Source organism: Engystomops pustulosus, chromosome 11, assembly GCF_040894005.1.
Source record: "Engystomops pustulosus chromosome 11, aEngPut4.maternal, whole genome shotgun sequence".
In the NCBI taxonomy this organism is placed as follows: domain Eukaryota; kingdom Metazoa; phylum Chordata; class Amphibia; order Anura; family Leptodactylidae; genus Engystomops; species Engystomops pustulosus.
Window position 1 is genome coordinate 62,881,825 of NC_092421.1, and position 21,580 is coordinate 62,903,404.

Genomic DNA, 21,580 nt, shown 5'->3' on the forward strand with positions numbered 1-21,580 from the left:
CTTGTTAGGGCTAGAATATTTTTTTTTTCTTTGCTTGTGGCTGGGCTTGACTAGGCATACAAGAACTCAACCGGCTTTCTTAGCCCTACAATAGCTTTATATATATATTTTGTTGATTTGCTTGTGGCTGGGCTTGCTGGCACTAGTAGTGCAGCTAGTACCATATTGTGACGAATTTGCAGAGAGACTTGCGAACATTCTATTTAGCTCTTAGTGACACACATATCCATCTCAAACACCTAAGTGGGACAATTTATTAGGGGTTTGATTGAATTAGGCACAGTCTGCCGATTTTTTTTTTTTTCCAAAACTTAAAGTGACAGGCACACCACAAAATCCAGTTGTGTGCTGTCAGTGTAGGTTAGAAACTAGCCATAGCAATCATCATCATCTTTTGTGGTTGCTGTGTGATTTCTTCTGATTGTTACAGTTTACACTTTAATTTTGAAAATGTTGAACCGGAGGGCTAGGGGTAGAGGACGAGGGCGTGGGCGTCCAACTACTGCAGCGGTCAGAGGCCGTGGTCCTGGGCGGGGTGAGACACCACCTACTGATGAGGGAGCAGGGGAACGCCGCAGAGCTACACTCCCTAGGTTCATGTCTCAAGTTACTGGGACTCGTGGTAGAGCACTGTTGATGCCAGAACAGTGCGAACAGGTGATGTCGTGGATTGCGGACAATGATTCTAGCCATTTGTCCACCAGTCAGTCTTCCACGCAGTCCACCCATGTCACCGAAATCAGCACTCCTCCAGCTCCTCCACCTCAGCCTCCTTCCCCTCACTCTGTCCCCTCCCAGGAAAATTTGCCATTTGAACCGGCATACTCTGAGGAACTGTTTTCTGGATCCTTCCCAGAGTCCCAAACCACTTGTCCGGTTGCTGCTGAGCTCTTTCCCGATGCCCAGGTTTTCCACCGGTCGCAGTCTGTGGGTGATGATGACATTATTGACGTAGTGGAAGAAGTGTGTAAAGAGGTGTCGGACGATGAGGAGACACGGTTGTCAGACAGTGGTGAAGTTGTTGTCAGGGCAGGAAGTCCGAGGGGGGAGCAGACTGAGGGATCGGAGGATGATGAGGTGACAGACCCAAGCTGGGTTGATAGGCCGGGTGAACACAGTGCTTCTGAGATGAAGGCGAGTCCTCGACGAGAACAGGTTGGAAGAGGCAGTGGTGGGGCCATACGGAGAGGCAGGGCTAGAGCTGGTGCATCAGCGCCAAATGTTTCACGTAGTCAAGCTCCCGTGACGAGGGCTCGATTTTCGGAAGTCTGGAGGTTCTTTAGAGAAACACTGGATGACCGACGGACTGTGGTGTGCAACCTGTGCCACACCAGGATCAACAGGGGTATGCGCAGGCATATGAATGCTAAACACCCCACTCAATGGAACCAAAGCCGTTCACCTCCGGCCGGGCACACCACTGCTCCTTCCCCTGTGTCATCTGCTGCCTCTGCTAGTCAGCCCCCTGCCTAGTACCCCGGCCCAAACACCTCCGTGCGAAAACCATACCTTCGCCTCCACGATCCTCCACAGCATCCACCAATGTCTCCATGCGCAGCGTTCAGCTCTCCATACTCCAGACGCTGGAGCGCAAGGGGAAATACAGTGCAACTCACCCACACGTCCAAACCCTCAACGTCCACATCTCCAAATTTCTGAGCCTGGAGATGCTGCCCTATAGGCTGCTAGAGACCGAGGCCTTTCGCAACCTCATGGCGGCGGCCGCCCCTCGGTATTCGGTCCCCAGCCGCCACTACTTTTCCAGATGTGCCGTCCCAGCCCTGCACCAGCACGTGTCAGACCACATCTTCCGTGCCCTGACCAACGCCGTTTCTGACAAGGTCCACCTGACCAGGGACACGTGGAAGAGTTCTGCCAGGCAGGGCCACTATATGTCGCTGACGGCACATTGGGTTAACTTGGTGGAGGCTGGGACCGAGTCTGACCCTGGGGCTGGTCATATACTGCCGACGCCGAGGATTGCGGGGCCTACCTCGGTCCAGGTCTCTCAGGCCTACTATGACTCCTCCCACCCCTCCTCCACCTCCTCCTCCGAATTACCATCCCTGGGCATGGCGCCACCAGTCGGTAGCTCTAGGCACAGCAGCAGTGCCGTCGCTAAGCGACAGCAGGCGGTGCTCAAACTGCTGAGCCTAGGCGATAAAAGCCCAAGAGCTATTACAGGGCATCAAGGCGCAGACTGATCTGCAGCTGGCACCGCTGAACCTGAAGCCAGGCATGGTTGTGTGTGACAATGGCCGTAACCTGGTGGCGGCTCTGCAACTCGGCAGACTGACACATGTGCCATGCCTAGCCCATGTGTTAAATCTCATAGTTCAGCGGTTCCTCAAGATATACCCCAATCTGTATGATTTGCTCACGAAGGTGCGCCACATCTGTGCGCATTTCAGGAGGTCCAGCAGAGATGCTGCCACTCTCAGGGCAGCGCAGCGCCGCCTCCAACTGCCCGCTCATCGACTGTTGTGCGACGTGCCCACGAGGTGGAATTCAACATTAACCATGTTATCCAGAGTTTACCAGCAGCGCAGAGCGATTGTAGACTGCCAGATGTCAACTTCCACCAGAACTGGTAGTCAGGTCAGTCAGCTTCCTCAAGTCTACAATGAGGAGTGGACGTGGATGTCTGATATCTGTCAGGTGCTGAGTAACTTCGAGGAGTCAACACAGATGGTCAGTGGCGATGCCGCCATCATCAGCCTCACCATCCCGCTGCTTGGCCTGTTGAAAAACTCTCTGGTCAGCATGAAGTTTTGCGCTCGTCACAAGAGACGGGGGAAGAAGATTCCCTTGTTGATAGCCAAAGCACCCTCAGGTCTGTTTCTCAGTTCATATCGGAGGACGTGGAGGAGGATGAGGAGGAAGAGGAGGAGAATGTTGGCGAGACAGAAGAGGGGAGCATTGCTCAGTCCTTCACTGTTCAGCGTGTATGGGCAGAAGAAGAGGAGCTGGAGGAGTTGGAGGAAATGGAGAGTCAGGCCAGTGAGGGGAGTGAATTCTTGCGAGTTGGGACTATGGCGCATATGGCAGATTTCATGCTAGGCTGCCTATCCCGTGACCCTCCCGTTCAAAGAATTTATTCCAGCACCGATTACTGGGTATTCACTCTCCTGGACCCACGGTACAAGCAAAATCTTTCCACTCTCATCCCTGGAGAGGAAAGGAGTGTGAGAATGCATGAATTCCAGCAGGCCCTGGTGCACAAGCTGAAACAGTATTTCCCTTCTGACAGCGCTAGCGGCAGAGGGCGTACTTCTGCACAGTGTACTCCTCCACAGCGTCCACTAATGTCTCCATGCGCAACTTTCAACTCTCTATACCCCAGATGCTGGAGCACGAGAGGATATACAGCACATCATCCCCTTAGCAAACGAACTGTGTCAGGCAGAATTTTCAGGTGTTTCACCACATACATAGTGGAACTCGGCACGTCTGTCACTGCCATGCTGGAGACCTGAAGTTTCAATCATAGAAGCAATATGGATGCCCCATACTGTCACTCTTAATCATGGAAGTCATCTCCATGGCTGCCTCCACATGTCGTCCCCTTATCAAACATTTTTCGGGTGTTTCACCAGATACGTTATGGAACTTGGTCACAATGTCGCCACCATGCTGTGTTATCGACTAAATATACCGTCAACCTTTTGTTCCCATAGGAAATCATTTCAGCGCTTCTTGCTCACCTCCTTTGGTTCCTCTCTGCCACCCATTGGTTTGAAGCCTGAGTCCTTTAGGGTATGTCGCCATGACACTCTCTAGCCTGCCGCTGCTGCCGCTGCCTCTGCATGCCGTCCCCTATAGTGTCAGGGTCAATTATTGGATGTTTTAGATGCTATCTAGCCTCATTCGGTCACTCTGTCATGGCCATGCTGTTGCCCATAATTTTGGCATGTTGGGGCCAATGGGGCTCGTTATTCGAGACGAGCACTCGAGCATCGGGAAAAGTTTGTCTCGAATAACGAGCACCCGAGCATTTTAGTGCTCGCTCATCTCTAGTTATGACCACATACTGATGACAATTGCTAAATTTCTGCTTTTTGATAACCACACTTGTAGGGTGTCTGTGGCAGTCTGAAAGGATGGGCACATGGCAGAAAATCAAAGTACCAGAACCTCACAGTGACCAGAAGCCAGATCTACTAAGGGTCGCGGATCGCACTTTTGTCGGACTGTGCTCCTTTTTCTGAGATTACACGGCTTGGACAGGTATTTACAGGTGCCTGCGCTGAGATTGTGTTCCACGTGAACGGTTTTTGGAGCAGCTGCGCTGGCTTTCATGCGTCACAAACTGGAGGGCGTGCTGTCGGATGATCTGACTCATTCTGACTGAGCGCCATATTTAAGTTTCAAATTGTCTTGCAAGCTAATGCACTTACATGCACAACTTAAAAGATGGTGAGCTCTGTCGGACCTGAGCGGGGAAGCCACACATGCAGGATGTCGGGCGCACGATCTTAGTGAATTGCAGCACAGTGCATTATTGTCGGACAATGCACTTTTGGTGAACTCCAGCAGCCAGGTTAGTAAATGAGCCCCTGTAATTTTGCTTTGTTTTTTTGGTAAATTTGCTTGGTACTTACAGTTTTTCCATTATTATAGGAAAACACATTTTTTGACATTTATTAAAGGTCAGAGTTACTTAGCTGGAGAGAAAATATTCTAAAATCTAAAACCGCAACGCAAGTTGTGAAAGCGCCCTGAGGCAGCTTTTCTCCCACAACACATGGAGGACACCAACTTCATCTCACACATACCTCTCACCTGAGCAGCACCTGCTGCCTTTTCATAAGTGGCAAAACCTGGTATGGGAGCGACCTCCCCACACAGACTCTTTGGTCGCTCCATAAAAACCTGGACCCGAACTACTGCAGGAAAAACTTCTCAGTAACATAACATTACCGGCAACAGCTACTGGGTTTTTACATCACCAAGACCAGGTACCTTGGTGACACATACCTGTCATCAACAATTTCACCACTTGTCCTCTTACATACCACCCCCCCCTGCCCCAAGCAGAGGGACTGGGCACCTTCTGCCAGTAAACAATGATTTCTAGACAGTGCATCTGCATTACCATGTAGTTTACCAGGTCTGTGCTCTACATGAAAATTAAAGTCTTGCAGCGTTAGAAACCAACGTGTTACCCTGGCATTATTCCCTTTCTTCTCCCTCATCCATTTTATTGGGGCATGGTCAGATATGAGCCTGAATTTCCTGCCGAGGAGGTAATACCTTAGAGAGTCCAGTGCCCACTTAATGGCAAGACACTCTTTTTCCACAATAGAATAATTCCTCTCAGATTGGGAGAGTTTCCGACTGAGGAACATGACAGGATGTTCCTCACCATTGATTTCTTGTAACAACACAGCCCCCAAACCCACCTCTGACGCATCTGCTTGGACCAGGGGCGGACTGGCCATACAATCTGCCGGGAAAGTTCCCGGTGGGCCGGTCCCCTCTGGGGCCGAATCACCTACATCGGGCCGGCAGGGGGAGAAGAGCCCCGCCCCCTGTGCAGAGCCCTCGCCCATTGGTGGTAGAGCAGCAGCAGGGGTCTGTGTTCTTGCTGCTGCTCTCCCCCATAGACCAAACAAATACTGCAGTAACTTTGAGGGGGCATTCAGCAGCTCTGTGAGGGAGAAGCTGCTCTGCTTTGTGAGAGCAAGGCAGAAATACCTTAGTCCTGGCCAGTCGGGATTTGGCTGAGGGGAGGGGAACACAAAAGCAGCAGGAACAGAAGATCCGAGCACAGTGTGCAGCTGCTAAATAGTTCCTGCCTGTGAGTGCCATAATAAAGCAGAAAGTCTGGGCTGCTGCCTTTAAGAGGTACATATCTAGCTTTTGTAACTCTACTTGTATAACTTCTATCTTCCTTCTTCCTAGCTTTCTATTTATCTATAATCTATCTTTCCTATATCTTTCTCTCTATCTTTCAATCTTAACCAAAAAGCTTGCAGCACTCCAGAGATGGACTGTAAAAATATTGGGGCACATTTACTTACCCGTGCCTTGGAGTTCACAAAAAGTGCTAAAACCATGTTAAAACGGTCCAAAAAACGCGACCTTAGGGTGATGCCACACATGGAGTTTTGAACCTGTTTTTGGTCCGTTTTTAAATCAATCCATCCAAAAACGCATGTGTTTTTTTGAAAACGCATCCGTTTTTGACCAGTTTTAATAAAGATAATTGGTAAAACCTGTCAAAAACGCATGCTTATTTAGAACATCATAATAATCCCCTCAGATGCTGCAGAACCTCATTATACACATCTCAGCTGCTGTAGATAATCAAATCACACATCTCAGCTGCTGCAGAACCTCATAATACTCACCTAAGCTGCTTTAGAACCTTATAATCATACCTCCCAACTTTTGTGGAGGAGAAAGAGGGACAGAAGCCACACCCTAGCCACGCCCCCTAACCACACCCCCTGGCCACGCCACTGCTCATACCTTCAACGCATCCACTGGCACCAATGTATATTTATGTATATAATTGGGGGGCATATTCCACTCCCCCTAGACAACGAGCATGTCCCCCCCCAGACAACGAGCATGTCCCCCCCCAGACAACGAGCATGCCCTCCTAGACAACGAGCATGCCCCCCCCAGACAACGAGCATGTCCTCCCCTAGACAACGAGCATGCCCCCCCCAGACAACGAGCATGTCCTCCCCTAGACAACGAGCATGTCCCCCCCTAGACAACGAGCATGCCCCCCCCAGACAACGAGCATGTCCTCCCCTAGACAACGAGCATGTCCCCCCCTAGACAACGAGCATGTCCCCCCCTAGACAACGAGCATGTCCCCCCCCTAGACAACGAGCATGTCCCCCACGTAGACAACGAGCCTGTCCCCCCCTGTGGCTGCGTGCCCTTTTTGTGTGTTTGTGTTATTTTTGTCTTCCAGGACCGTGCCTGCTGTGGACTGCTTCGGATTCGAAGGATTACATCGATGACCGACAGTTCTAACAAATAAAATGGTCAACGAGGGTGTGTCTGCGTTTTTTGTTCAATAAAATTTTCTGAAAACGGTGTGATTATTTATTTTTTTGCGACACTCTTCATAGTTTGCCGTAGTAGTGGTGCCGGCTAGGTGACGGTGCTCATTACTAAGGGCTGGCCTTAGTGTTTGCCTTAATTTTTTTGGCAAATTCACACTAACGCCCATACCATTACCCTGGTGCCCACCGCCACCAGGGGTGCCGGGAAGAGCCGGGTACAAACCAGTACCTGACCGTCTATAGATGGTCAGGTGCTGGGGCGGCTGCAGGCTGTTATTGTTGCGCTGGAATAGCCCCCTAACAGTGACCTATCCCAGCTCAGTAATGGCAGGCTGCTGCTGCTTTTTTGTATCAGGCTGATTTGAAAAATAGGGGGAGCCCCATGCCGTTTTTTCTTCAAATTTTTGACAAAAATATGCGTGGGGTTCCCCCTTTAAAGGGGGCTCCCAGGCTGTTTCCAACATTTTTACAAAAAAATGGGGGGAAAAACGGCATGGGGTGCCCCTATTGTTCAAATCAGCCTGATACAAAAAAGCAGCAGCAGCCTGCCATTACTGAGCTGGGATAGCCCACTGTTAGGGGGCTATTCCAGCGCAACAATAACAGCCTGCGGCCGCCCCAGCACCTGACCATCTATAGACGGTCAGGTACTGGTTTGTACCCGGCTCTTCCCGGCACCCCTGGTGGCGGTGGGTACCGGGGTAATGGTATGGGCGTTAGTGTGAATTTGCCAAAAAAATTAAGGCAAACACTAAGGCCAGCCCTTAGTAATGAGCACCGTCACCTAGCCGGCACCACTACTATGGCAAACTATGAAGAGTGTCGCAAAAAAATAAATAATCACACCGTTTTCAGAAAATTTTATTGAACAAAAAACGCAGACACACCCTCGTTGACCATTTTATTTGTTAGAAATGTCGGTCATAGACGTAATCCTTCGAATCCGAAGCAGTCCACAGCAGGCACGGTCCTGGAAGACAAAAATAACACAAACACACAAAAAAGGGCACGCAGCCACAGGGGAGGACATGCTCGTTGTCTAGGGGTCAGGGGTAGACATGCTCGTTGTCTAGGGGGGGGGGGGGGAAATGCTCGTTGTCTAGGGGGGGGACATGCTCGTTGTCTAGGAGTCGGGGGGAGACATGCTCGTTGTCTAGGGGGGGGGGATGCTCGTTGTCTGGGGGGGGACATGCTCATTGTCTAGGGGGGGGGCATGCTCGTTGTCTTGGGGGGGGGGACATGCTCGTTGTCTAGGGGTCAGGGGGAGACATGCTCGTTGTCTAGCAGGGGGAAATGCTCGTTGTCTAGGGGGGGAAATGCTCGTTGTCTAGGGGGGGGACATGCTTGTTGTCTAGGGGGGGGGAGACATGCTCGTTGTCGCAGTAAAGGGGAGGGGTCCTATGGAGCGCAGTAAAGGGGAGGGGTCCTATGGAGCGCAGTAAAGGGGAGGGGTCCTATGGAGCGCAGTAAAGGGGAGGGGTCCTATTGAGCGCGCAGTGAAAGCCATAAAAAACACATTTGATATTTTCCTTCCCGCTTCCTAGTACAGGGCCTGGAATATTTAATACTGTCACTAGGAAGTATAATTTGTTACGCAGTAACAGGCCGCACACAGCTCTGTACGTGGAAAAATAAAAAAGTTATTGATTTTTGAAAGTGGGGAGTGAAATATGGAAACGCAAAAATCGTTCCGTCAGAGTAATGGAGCAGACGGCCGTGTATGACCATTCTGCTCCATTACTGTCATAGAGCGATGACATGGACCTTATGTGGACCCCAATAGACCCCTCGTTTTCATGATCTATGGGGGTCACATCACTGAAACCCCCACACATCAGCAGGTTAAGCCCTGTCCTATGGATAGGGCCTAACTTGTATTTGTGGGAAAACCCCTTTAACCCCTTAACGCTCTGCGCCGTAGCTCTACGGCGCAGAGGTATAAGGAGTGTATGAAGAGCGCTCACGGGCTGAGTCCTCTTCATACAAGGTGGGGGGTTTTGCATGTTGCAGAAAACCCCCACCGCTAATAACCGCAGTCGGTCATTGTCGCCGGCAAAGTCTTTTTTAGAATCGCTGTGCCCCCGAACGTCATCGGGGGGCGGCGATCGTTTGCCGTGGTAGCCTCGGGTCTTCTTTTGACACGAGGCTACATGGCTTCTGCAGATTCGTTACAATGAGCCAGAAGTATTGCAGTATATGGTAGAAGCGATCTGACCATCTAGGGTTAATGTACCCTAGAGGGTCTAAGAAATATTGGAAAAAAAAGAAAAAAAAAGTTTTAAAAATAAAAAAAATTTATAAAATATTAAAAATTCTAATCACCTCCCTTTCCCTAGAACGGATATAAAACATAACAAACAGTAAAAATCACAAACATATTAGGTATCGCCGCGTCCCAAAATGCCCGATCTATCAAAATATAAAAACGGTTACGGGCGGCGGTGACCGCCGAGGCGGGAAATGGCGCCCAAATGTCCGAAATGCGACTTTTACACCTTTTTACATCACATAAAAAATGAAATTAAAAATGATCAAAATGTCGCACAGACCTCAAAATTGTAGCAATGAAAACGTCGGCTCATTTCGCCAAAAATGACCCCACCCCCAGCTCCGTGCACCGAAATATGAAAAAGTTATTAGCGTCAGAAGATGGCAAAATTTTTTTATTTTTATTTTTTGCACACATTCGTTTAATTTTTGAAAATGTATTAAAACACAATAAAACCTATAAATCCGGTATCACCGCGATCGCACCGAACCAAAGAATAAAGCTGAGGTGTTATTTTGAGTGCACAGTCAAAGTCGAAAAAACTGAGCCCACAAGAACGTGACACGTGCGGTTTTTTAAAAAAAATTTCCACATTTGGAATTTTTTGCAGCTTCGCAGTACACGGCATGTTAAAATAAATAACATTACGGGAAAGTAAAATTTGTTACGCACAAAATAAGCCCTCACACAGGTCTGTACACGGAAACATGAAAAAGTTATGGATTTTTGAAGTTGGAGAGCGAGAAATGAGAGAAAAACCCTGCGTCTTTAAGGGGTTAAGGGGTTAAGTATATGGTACAATAAAAGCAGAATAGAAGGGCACTGGGGGGGGGATTAGGGATGGGGGCAGGGGGTCTATGGAGGAAAGTGAAGTGTTTAACCCTTTGCTACCTGCAGTCACTGTAGAGTACCTGTTATCACACTGCAGCAGCTGCACACACTCGGCTCTGCTTCATCAGACGAACTTCAGTGAGGAGCAGGAGGAGGAGGTGGGGGCAGGGAGCTATTGATGTAGCAGAGCTGGAGAGCTCCTGCCTGCACGGAGGCTGATCCCCTGGGGCTGCTGTGCAGGGGCAGTGCAGAGAATATGACACTCTGCACTGCTCCATCCATCCATCCATGTGCCTGCAAGTGGCAGCCTGAGGACAGGGAGGGCTCTGCCTCCCAGGGGAGGGGATGGGGGAGGTGCCGGCTCTGCAGCAGACAGCCCGGGAGCTGGAGAGGAGGAGGACGCTGCACCCCGCCCCCTGGCTTCTCTGTATCCTGAGCAGGACGGGGGCGGGACTCGGGGGCGGGACTCGGGGGCGGGACAAAACGGAAAAATCCGTGAAAACGCAAAAAAAAACGGGACTTTCACTTAACGGTCCGTGCAGGCGGGACAAGGGTTAAAAAACGGGACTGTCCCGCCCAAAACGGGACGGTTGGGAGGTATGTCATAATACACATCTCAGCTGCTGCAGAACCTCATAACACACACCTCAGCTGCTGCAGAACCTCATAACACACACCTCAGCTGCTGCAGAACCTCATAATACACACCTCAGCTGCTGTAGATCATCATATAATACACCTCAGCTGCTGCAGAACTTCATAATACACTCAGATGCTGCAGAACTTCATAATACACTCAGCTGCTGCACAACTTCATAATACACTCAGCTGCTGCAGAACCTCATAATACACTCAGCTGCTGCAGAACCTCATAATACGCACCTCAGCTACTGCAGAACCTCATAATACACACTGCAGCTGCTGTAGATCATCATATAAGACACCTCAGCTGCTGCAGAATATATTATTTATATCAAAGGAATGTTAGAATTGCTTTTTTGCATAAGCAAACCTTCTACAAACATGGCTGTGGTTCGTATTCTGAACCCGCCCCCTTTTGTTGACTCCACCTTCTGAGAATTTGGACCAACCCATGATGAACATGGGGCCACTTTTAAAACTTTTTCCAGGTCCATATTAATTTCCCAGTCCGCCCCTGGCTTGGACGATGAACTCTCTGCACTGCCTGCTTACACTGAGCCTGTTTCAGCTCTTGAAAGGCCCATTCGGCTTCAGGAGACCACATGGCCATGAACGATTTTGTACCTTTGGTCAGGTCCATTAAAGGGGCTGCTATCATGGCAAAATTGGGAACAAACCTCCTAAATATCCCACTACCTTACTAACCTGCTTCTTGGTAAGTGGGCGTGGCCAGTCCTGTATGGCTTCCACCTTGTTTACCTGTGACAAAATCTTTACCCTTACCTACTATGTAGCCTAGGTACACCTTGCCTCTTCCATGCCCACGGCACACTTTTTGGGGTTCACCGTGAAGCCTGCTTTTCTTAAGGTCCAAAGCACTGCCTGAAATTTACCCAGATGGCTTCCCCAATCCCTGCTGAAAATGACTATACCATCTAAGCATGCCCAAAAATTGAAACAAACCAACAATAGGGAGGAAAATATAGTATGTGGTCATGCAATGGAACCTGTCCTTCTCCCTACATGGTGTAATACCATATAGCTGGTTGGAGAGACTAATACAGAACCTATTATTCTTCCTCTCAAAAGAGTGGAAGGGAAAAATCCAACACTATAGCACAATTAGAATATCACCACTTTCTTTGTTTCTAATTGTGCTATAGTGTTGGATTTTTCTCATCTAAGCATGCCGCTGCATACTTCTTGTGGGGACCTAGTATTCTGTCCATGGCTCTCTGGAAGATAGCCGGGCTCCCTGTAACCCAAAAGGCATTCTCACGTACTGGTAGCACCCATCGGGTGTAGAGAATGCTGTATTTTCTTTGGCCTCTTTGGAAAGGGGAATCTGCCAGTAGCCCTTCGTGAGGTCCAGGGTGGTAATGAATCGGGCCGGACCTAGCCTCTAAATTGACTGTCAAGTGTCAAACTTTGACACCTCATTCAGTTTCCCACAATCATTACAAAATTGCTAAAACTATGGGGTTTGACCACCCTCTTCTTGCCTCTTCAATCACCCCCAATTTTAACATCCTTTTTACCTCAAAATCGCCTGGAAATCGTCTCCCTACGTGATTCAGGAATGTAGAGTTAACTCGCACATGAGGCTCACATGTTTAATGACCTGGTTGAGACCTGGCAAATCTGTGAACATATTCCTGTTCTGTTGCAACAACTCCCTCACTGTTGTTTCTGGGAATGGGACAAAACTTCTTCAACTCTCACCTCTTCAACACTAGCATCAGTTTGGGCCACCATCAGGGCCGGCGCTATGGGTAGGGAAAGTGAAAGGCAATTGAAAGAGGAGAATCTTTTCTTTCAAATGAATCTTGAATTGTGTTTCTAGGTGCCAGGGATCCAGAGATATTCAGGTTTAATGTGAGAATATCAGGTGCCATTTTTATATAGAACAATTACTCCCGACGGCAGTTTAACAGTTAATAGCTCTGTTTTCCTGACACACACATTTAGATTCATATAAAAGAGAAGACTCTCTTCTTTCAACGGAGCCAAAGATACAGCCCCCTGAAGTGTTCCCCCCTCCAGATTCTTAGCCATCAGGCTGCGGGAGCATTTGCTGCACACAGGAGCTGCTGCACCTCACAGATACTGGAAATATTCACTTTATATGTTACTACATTCTGATAAGGAATAAAATCAACTAATGTTTGTGTTTTTTTTTTTTTAGAAAATTGACTGATACGATGAACATTCAATCCTCTTCACCTAATGTGCCGATACATTAACACCGGGACCCAGAACATGTCCATAAAGTTATATTTAACACCAAAAACACACACATGTTCTAGAATAAAGTTTTTATATCACACTCTCCTCCATTATCTACACCTATACACCTATTCTTATGAAGCGCGGAGGGTTCTGTTATTGTGCAGCTAATACATTGGCGCACATCTAAACGTGACTTTTGTTATCTCATTAGAGGGGTTTATGGATATATAATTATTTATTTGGGTCACCATTATGTAAGGAAGCATACAATGATCTGTGTGACGCTCAGTGCAATTTTCTGCAGTTCCCTTTGCTGCATATTTTGGTGAATATCCACATGTGGGGTATTTTATGATCTCCTCACATCTTACTGTTTTAGGAAAGTAGATTTTCTTTATATAAGTAGACTGGATTTGTATATATTTTAGAGGAAATTTTGAATGTTAATTGCCAAATGCATCGCCTGGTTGTCTGCTTTCAAAATTCTATAGGTTTTATGGCATCTTTACTTTTTATTCTGTTTTATTGCTATATTTTTCAGGTCTTGACTGTCTTAAAATTTGTAGCTGAAAAGCAGATACCGTATATACTCGTGTATAAGCCGAGTTTTTTAGCACAAAAAATGTGCTGAAAAAACTCCTCGGGTTATACACGAGCCAAGTAAAATATAAAAAACGTAATACTTACCCTCCGGTTTCCAGATCGTTGGCGCGGATCCCTATCTTCAGGCCGAGACTCACGATCTTTGGTATCAGTCCCGGCGGCTCCTCTTCTCTCTTCTGTAGCTGGCAGATCGCGTCCATGCGATCTGCCGGCGGGTGCGCACTATGATGTGTCACCGCTGATGAAGAAAGAAGAGACGAGAGGAGCCGCCGGGACCCGTGCCGAAGATCGGGAGCCTTGCGCTGAGGATCGGGACCCGCGCTTCGCAGGGGGCTGACTGTATACTACGTGGGGGCTAGCTGTATACAACATGGGGGCTGGCTGTATACTATAGGGGGCTGGCTGTATAATATTTGGGGCTGGCTGTATACTACATGGGGGCTTGCTAGCTGTATACTAAAGCCTCGGCTTATACTCGAGTCAATAGGTTTTCCCTGTTTTGATGGTAAAATTATGGGTCTCAGCTTATGTTCAGGTCGTCTTATACTCGAGTGTATATACGGTATTTAGTTATTTCAGTTTTAGTGATATTATGATGATTTATTCATGTGAACATATAAATATGAGACATTTGTGAACTGTACACATGTCCATCTATTACATTTAGGAGATGTGAAGGTAAATATTTTCTGTTTGGAGCACATTTTTTGCCATCAAAGTAAAATTTGAAGTATTTTTTTATAAAATGTTTCAGTTTGAATCAAAATTGCATGAAGGCGCCTATGTCTATAAACTCTTTAATGTAATTTTGAAAATGGGGCAAGTCTCTGCTTTCAGAAAATATACGGTTTGTTGGGTTTACTTTAATTCTTTTTGCTGTAATTTCGATTTTATTTTTAAACCTCAAAATTGTAAAAATTGCTCTGGTCAATAACGCGATAAAATATCCAGAAATGCCGGGCGGTGAAAGGGTTAATACCGCTTGGTTGAATTCCCGGGTGAAGATGCTTATCATCTATCTCCTGTCTATATATCTATGTGTCTAGTTATCTATCTCATATAATCTGACCATTTATATATCTTGCTTTTTCTCTATCAATTTTTCAATCAATCTTCTATTTCTCTTCTACTGTATTTATCTCAAATCTCCATCCACTGTAAATATCATCTACTTAATACTTCTGCATCTAGAAATCTCTATCATCTTTCATATTCATCTTCTATCATAATAATTAAAATGAAATTATTTAAATTTATTTATATAGCGCACACAGATTAAGCAGCGGTGCACAGAACTTGCCAGATCTCTCCCTGTCCCCAATGGGGCTCACAATCTATTCAACCTACCAGTAATTTTTTGGAGTGTGGGAGCAAACCGGAGGACCCGGAGGAAACCCACGCAAACATAGAGAAAACATGCAAACTCTATGCAGATGTTGACCAGCGCTGCAAGGCTGTAGTGCTAACCACTGTGCCACGGTGCTGCCCATCATCTCGCTATCATCTATCTCCTATAAAATTTGCCCATTTGCTCAGTTTTTTTTACCATACTAAAGGGAGCCTCTTACTGGCTGTGACTGGTCATAAAATAGTTTTATTTTGGGGCCCCACTTTTAGTTTTGCTCAGTATTCCACTTTGTCTAGAACCGGCTCTGCACAGATCTGTTCTACTGGCTGCTGACCACATGGGGGAAGTACACGGCAGAAATTAGAACATCCCGACGATTTTCGTTTTGCGCCGCTGGACAGGGACTTAAAAGGGCCATTGGACGAATGACACAATCCAACGTGTATAGCTGGAGCCAGCAAAGCAGTAGAAGGAAATTAGCACAGCTGTAGTTTCCACTGCCCTGTGTATACTCTGACTGCACCAGTTTGCAGCTCACGTAGTCCCTTTCAAACCTTAGATTTGTCATGTAGTACCGTACTTCTTCAATAAATATTAAGTCTCATTAGTATTTATTATTTTGATGACTATTTACCTCTATGTATGATATTTTTACGTGGCCGTAAGAAAACCTGACGGATTCGGAAAAAACGCAGAATTTAAAAAAAAAGTGTCGCTTGACACGCACTTACCTGCAGCCAGGGTAGGACGGTGAACTTCAGCGCAGCAGTGACACCTGGTGGACATCGAGCGCACTACCTTAGTGAATCCCGGAAGACCAGAATCCTCCACACAGAACGCGTCGCTGGATCGCGAATGGACCGGGTAATTAAATCTGCCCTATTGTATTCCATAGTATTCATACACCAAACTCACAATCATCATTAACACAAAATCCAACACTCTTTTTATAGATCAGTTGCTTTAATATGAGCATCACATTACATAAAAAATAAACATATAAAAAGAAAAACTGATTCTTCCATCGTCTTCTTCACATCCGCACTAGTGGCTGCTCTGTCCTCTACCTCCTGCAAATAGAAAAGTACAACAATTACACAACTGCATCATAGTAATTCTCCAGTGTCCTCAGCAGGGGCGGGATAAGACCACCATGTGCCCAGGGCTGTATGAATATTATAGCCCCTACAAGTCTGGAATCACTTCCTACATCTGGGACTAGAATCAGCTTCTTGGGGAATGGAGAGGAGTCCCTTTGTCTGGCTTCAATCTGTGGTTTTAGGACCGTTAGCGGACCTTTAAAGGTCCTGAAATGGCTTTTGTGCACATGTGTATTGAGATCAGGAACAGATGTATAAGGATTTCATGAGTGCAGGTCCTTCTCAGCATAAAATTTGGTGGGTGGTTTGGGTGGTTAGGTTATGCTGAATCACCTATTGTCTCTATACTATCCCTCATTGATAATAGTTGTAGCTCTTTCCTCACCGTTGTTACTGCAGGGGTGATAGTATTTTGTCACAGCGATGTCATCTGGAAATAAAAAAAGTAATAATGTCAGTTATTGCTAAATATCATACAGCAAAGGACATTTATACCGAGAAAATTGTAATTATAGATTGTAATTAGACTGCTTCAGAGTATGGGGCCAGAATATAGCTCTGGGTCTGAGAGTATATAAAAGCCTTGGCTGGAGATGGTATAAAGAAGTCACATGCCAATCAACTTTAGTACCAGAGAAAGTGCAACAAAATTAAATAAAACAAAACCTTTTGACTCTGTGTGCGACTCTGCCAGTCTCAGAACATGGGACATACCTGCTTTGAGGGACACCAGAACAGACCCTAAATCCGGATGTAGTCAGCATTCCGGGTTTACAGCCGTTTACTTATTTTGGGGAAGTGAGATATCGATACATTTAAAGAAAATCTACCATTTGTTTTTATGCATTATGAACCAAACATACCTTGAGAATGCTAACACTGATGCAGAAACATATCTTGTTTACTCCCTGATCCATCTGATATTATAAAATTCAGGACCTTGGGAAAGCTGGGTGCAGGCTGCCTACATAAACACATTACACAAGCAGCTTCCTGAACTGTCCAGAAAGGACTAATCAACCTGAGCTGGATGACTCATACAGAGCAGCTGGGGGATGGCGCAGCAATCGATTACTTCTGCCTGTCAGGGACAACACAGTGATTACAGCATTCTCTGGAGCAGTGCATAATTAGGGTAAGAGGAGAAGTGACGGGGCAGCCACAGGAGCAACAGAGCCTCATTATCATCATTTTATAATAGTTTTTTCAGCAAAACCACTCAGTTCAGGGACTAAACAAGATATGTTTCTGCATCAGTGTAGCTTCAGCATTCTCAAGGTATGTTTGGTTCATAATGCACAAAAGCACATGGTAAATTTCCTTTAAGGATGTGTGTGTGTGGGGCCATAGGTGCTATGTGTGATGCGAACGCTGCAGGTTTGGGATTTGTTCTATATAATTGATAAGGGAGCATTCACACGTGGCGTTACCGCTTGCGTTTTTGTAAGCGCAATGTTGACAGTAATGTAATCAGGCAAATCTCCTCTTCTCAGCTGTTGTGAAAACGCATGTGTTACCGCCACGTGTGACCGCAGCCACAAGGACATAAAGAAAACTATGTTTCGTTATGATGTTTGGAATCTTCCTGATGTCTCTTCGGAAAAGTTGGATACTTATTCTCAAGTAAGTGGCTGTGTCCATAGATATCTCTGTCCAATGGGCGGTGATTACCTGTCTCGTAGTAATCCATGACAGTGGCGGTGGCGGCCTGAAGGTTACCAACAGGAATCTCTTGTTCCACAGAGAAAGTGAAGGACTTTGTGTTTTCATCCAGCTAATAGAAGAGAAGACAAGTTAGTAACGTTTAATTTTTACTACATGTTAAGTTTGCCCTTAATGGCTTTATATGCAAATAATGGTATAATGTATGAATGGGTTTTGTAAAATAAATATAATAATATTACACCTCTGAAAATTCTGAAATCCTACATGAGGACCTAGTCCAAAATACACGGCGCTGTCCACACTAATAATGTCCACTCCACAGCTTAGATACATATAAAGGGAGTCTACTCTCTCCAAAATAAAGTAAAGAGAATTGGCTATGGAACCTAATAACATTTGAAGACATACCCCAATTTTTTTTTAAAATATATATTTTATCTAAATGGAAATGAACCGGGAGCAGAGCAGTAGATTACTGGTAGACCTGGACATGTACCTGATACTTCAAGTCTGGACATGGACCTGGTACTGCAAGTCTGGACATGGAGCTAGGCATAGACCTAGAAACCTGGACATGGACCTGATGTTACAAGCCTGAATGTGGCCCAAACTTGGATCTGGTACTATAAGATTGGCCACAGACCTGGACATCAAACTTTCCAAGCCTGTACATAGACCTCAACTTTGACCTGATACCTGATGCAAACCTGGACACGGACCTGGACATAGACCTGATATTACAAGTCTAGACATAGACCAGGATACAGACCTGACACTACTGTACAAGTCTGGACATGGACCTGGAGTAGGACCTTGTACTACAAGTCTGGACATACTGATGTAACATGAATAAATCTCACCTTTTCATAGTATACAATGACTTTATTGTGATGCGGCTCGGCCCTGCTGATCGCAGTTTGTCTCTGTAGCTGGAGGGATACAAGTGAAAATGATTGGGTTAATAAAATAAAACGAATAAACTGTATATTGGGAAGATATTGTGTCCTCTTGCTGTACCTCTCTGACAGATGACTTCACCGGGGTGTATCCGGACGGGAGCTTGATTTCCACCAGCGCCATATTGGAGGCCTCTCTCTTGCCAATGTAGCTGTGAGAATAGATAGTTTTTGCATATATATTATTTTTGTAAACTCTCTCCCCCCCACTATAAGCCTCAGATATCAGACCTTCTACATTAGAGATTGGATAGTGGGGTAGGCGGGGGACAGGCAGGGGTGTCAATGCCCCGGCCCTAGTATTTACTATAGTTTCCACCAGAAAACCGGTTGAGACTGTAGCTGGACTAAACAGATCCAACCTGGCGGAGAATGCGTCTACATCTACTACGAAGCCTCTTAGTAGATACTGGCGGGTGAGAGAATTTTTTAATATCGTTGTTTAAAGTGCTAGTCTTAATATATTCCCCCTAATGTTTATAACGTCAGACAGTCCTAATATTAGTCTGTCTGTGAATAGGTAAATCTTTCTACCCTTTAGGCTGTGTTAACTTGTGTGACTTTAAGAACCTAAGAACTTTATAGACTTTTTAAGAGTGCGAATATATCAGGACGGCCGCATCATTTAAGGAATTGTGCCGATAATTCACAACAAAATTATTATTTAGTAACAGTTTCATGTTAACAGCACATGAAACTTTTACAAAATAATCATTTTGTTATGAATTATTGGCACAATTCCTACAATATCCTACAACATCTTAACCGCGTCATGGTTGCAATGTATATTCGCACCCTAAGGCTACATTCATATGGACGTATGACCGCCGTGTTACGGGAGAGGAGGAGCTCAAACCCGCACCTCTCCATAGCAATAAATGGCACATGGCGCCATATGCCCTGAAAAGATAGGACATGTCCTATCTTTTCACGGCTACGGAACGGTACCGCTCCCGTACGGCGACGCACGCCCATTGCCGGCCTATATCGTATATGCGATGTATATATGTCGCTGTATATACATCCCCCATACAGTCGTGTGAATTCGGCCTAAAGGAGTTTTCAACTGAATGCGCTTCTTACGGTGAAGTTATGACTCAGTTTTAACTGCAATATATGAACATCCCCCAAAACTGCCGCAATGTCTAGCACACATCTACGATGCATTTCAGACGTAATCTTAGAGCCATTGTACTGGTCTGTGCATCTCACCTGACATTGACATTAATGTTGAATGATTTAAGAGACTGGACAGTGCAAATCTCCGGCAATGTAGAGACTGAAATGTCGAATTGTGCGGCCCCCTCCGGATGTGGCACGTTGTATTTCAGGTTGGTCTGCAACACAAAGGGCGGATCTCTATCACATCGTACTAATAACCGATATGTACTGTAAACGAAGTAAACATTTGGATACAGTTACGACAATAATTTTTTAGACTGTCACGATGAGAAAGAAACTGTACAATCGGAGAACTGGTACTGCCAACTTTTTTTTTAAGATTTCCTCAAAATAGAAAATGGCTAATAAGATCAGAACCAGTTTACAAATTGTGCCTGTAGATATACTCACCTCTGCGGACAACATGTTTATTGATGATATGACTAGTAGACAATTGAATCACCCAAGAGAAAAGATGCAGTTTGGGTTATTTGAGACTTCATTATTTTGAAGTTGCAACCGCTAGTTGAATGTTCTTCTTATCCAGAGGAACATTCATGTATGCAGCTACCTTACCTGTAAGTACACACATCCAGGTCCGCTGACAGTAGCCATGTATTCTCCAGGAACTTTAGGCAGAGGAACCTTCTGCAGGAGGAGACGATTAGAGTCTTCTACATCAAATTTTACAACTGGTGCATTGTCCAGGGTCAACGTGACCGCTCTAGGACCGTCATGGCTGACAGTAAGAGAACCATAGAGAGAGAGCGCATCAAGAGCAACAACCGTGTCCTAGTAAAAACACAATATAATTAGAAAGTTGAGGTTTAATGTTAAGACAAAATGAAGATTTTATGGTAGATGAACTCTTAAAATCTTAAAGGAATTATGTGTTGCAAGACATCTGGCTCCATACATTTCACATTCATTTCATTTCTTTATGTCTGGAGTTGGTGATAGTGTGTTGGTAATATTTATCTAGATGGTTCACCAAGTTACAGGCATATTATTTTAGCCGTGGATTATGCTAATACAATCACTTGTCCTGAACAGTTTGCATTTTGTGGGCAACACATCCACTCTTGACACTGGTTCCTGAGATTTAGGACCCCACTTAATCATGGGATTAGCAGACACTACAGTTTGTTTATTAGATGAAGGATTGTTAATATGTCAGGATAGTCGGAATAGTCAGGAACAACTACTCCTGCCGACACTATGTCCTATTTATGAGACCAATAATGGTAGCCACTAGTCATTAGTACAGAGAGAAGAATACTCCCAAGTATATATAATTCCTAGGATTAGTAATTCACACACCTAAGATTTTATCTCTCGTGTACCACAGTGATCAAAAATCACAAATTGGGTGTAACGAAAAGAAGAAATATCAGGCATCACATATGGTATTGAAGTCTACCTGTGTAGATGCAAAGCCTCCAGTTGGGTTCTGTTGTTCCATGAGCCAAGTGACAACTTTGGAGGCAGGAGATAGATCTTCAGCAGTGACATTAGGCTTGGACAACATGGTCAACAGGACATAAGAGGTCATCTCCACTTCTGCAGATGCCGCTCTTCTTGCACGGTTGGCATCATAAAATTCTTCGCGATGCCAATAGACTTTGTCATCTGAAATATGAAGAATACAAGATTTCGCTTTATGGGTTCATATACACACAAGAGGAAAACCAAGCGGATGGTAAATCCAAGCCTACACAGAGTCTCCAAGGGTTCAGAGAAATAAAAGTGCA

The 21,580-nt window shown here is 45.7% G+C and overlaps 1 protein-coding gene across 1 annotated transcript in view; it reads right to left on the minus strand.

Moving 5' to 3' along the window:
* Positions 1-15,891: 15,891 nt before the first annotated feature.
* LOC140106765 (alpha-2-macroglobulin-like) overlaps positions 15,892-21,580 on the minus strand; it is a 39,191-nt gene continuing 33,502 nt past the window's right edge. Inside the window, exons 29-36 of the mRNA XM_072131383.1 lie at positions 21,250-21,458; positions 20,406-20,621; positions 19,881-20,005; positions 18,730-18,820; positions 18,573-18,641; positions 17,719-17,821; positions 16,433-16,477; positions 15,892-16,017 (exon numbers count right to left, since the gene is read on the minus strand). Of these exons, the coding sequence (XP_071987484.1) occupies positions 15,992-16,017; positions 16,433-16,477; positions 17,719-17,821; positions 18,573-18,641; positions 18,730-18,820; positions 19,881-20,005; positions 20,406-20,621; positions 21,250-21,458 (884 nt within the window). The 3' untranslated portion in view covers positions 15,892-15,991. The remainder of the gene's footprint in view (positions 16,018-16,432; positions 16,478-17,718; positions 17,822-18,572; positions 18,642-18,729; positions 18,821-19,880; positions 20,006-20,405; positions 20,622-21,249; positions 21,459-21,580) is intronic.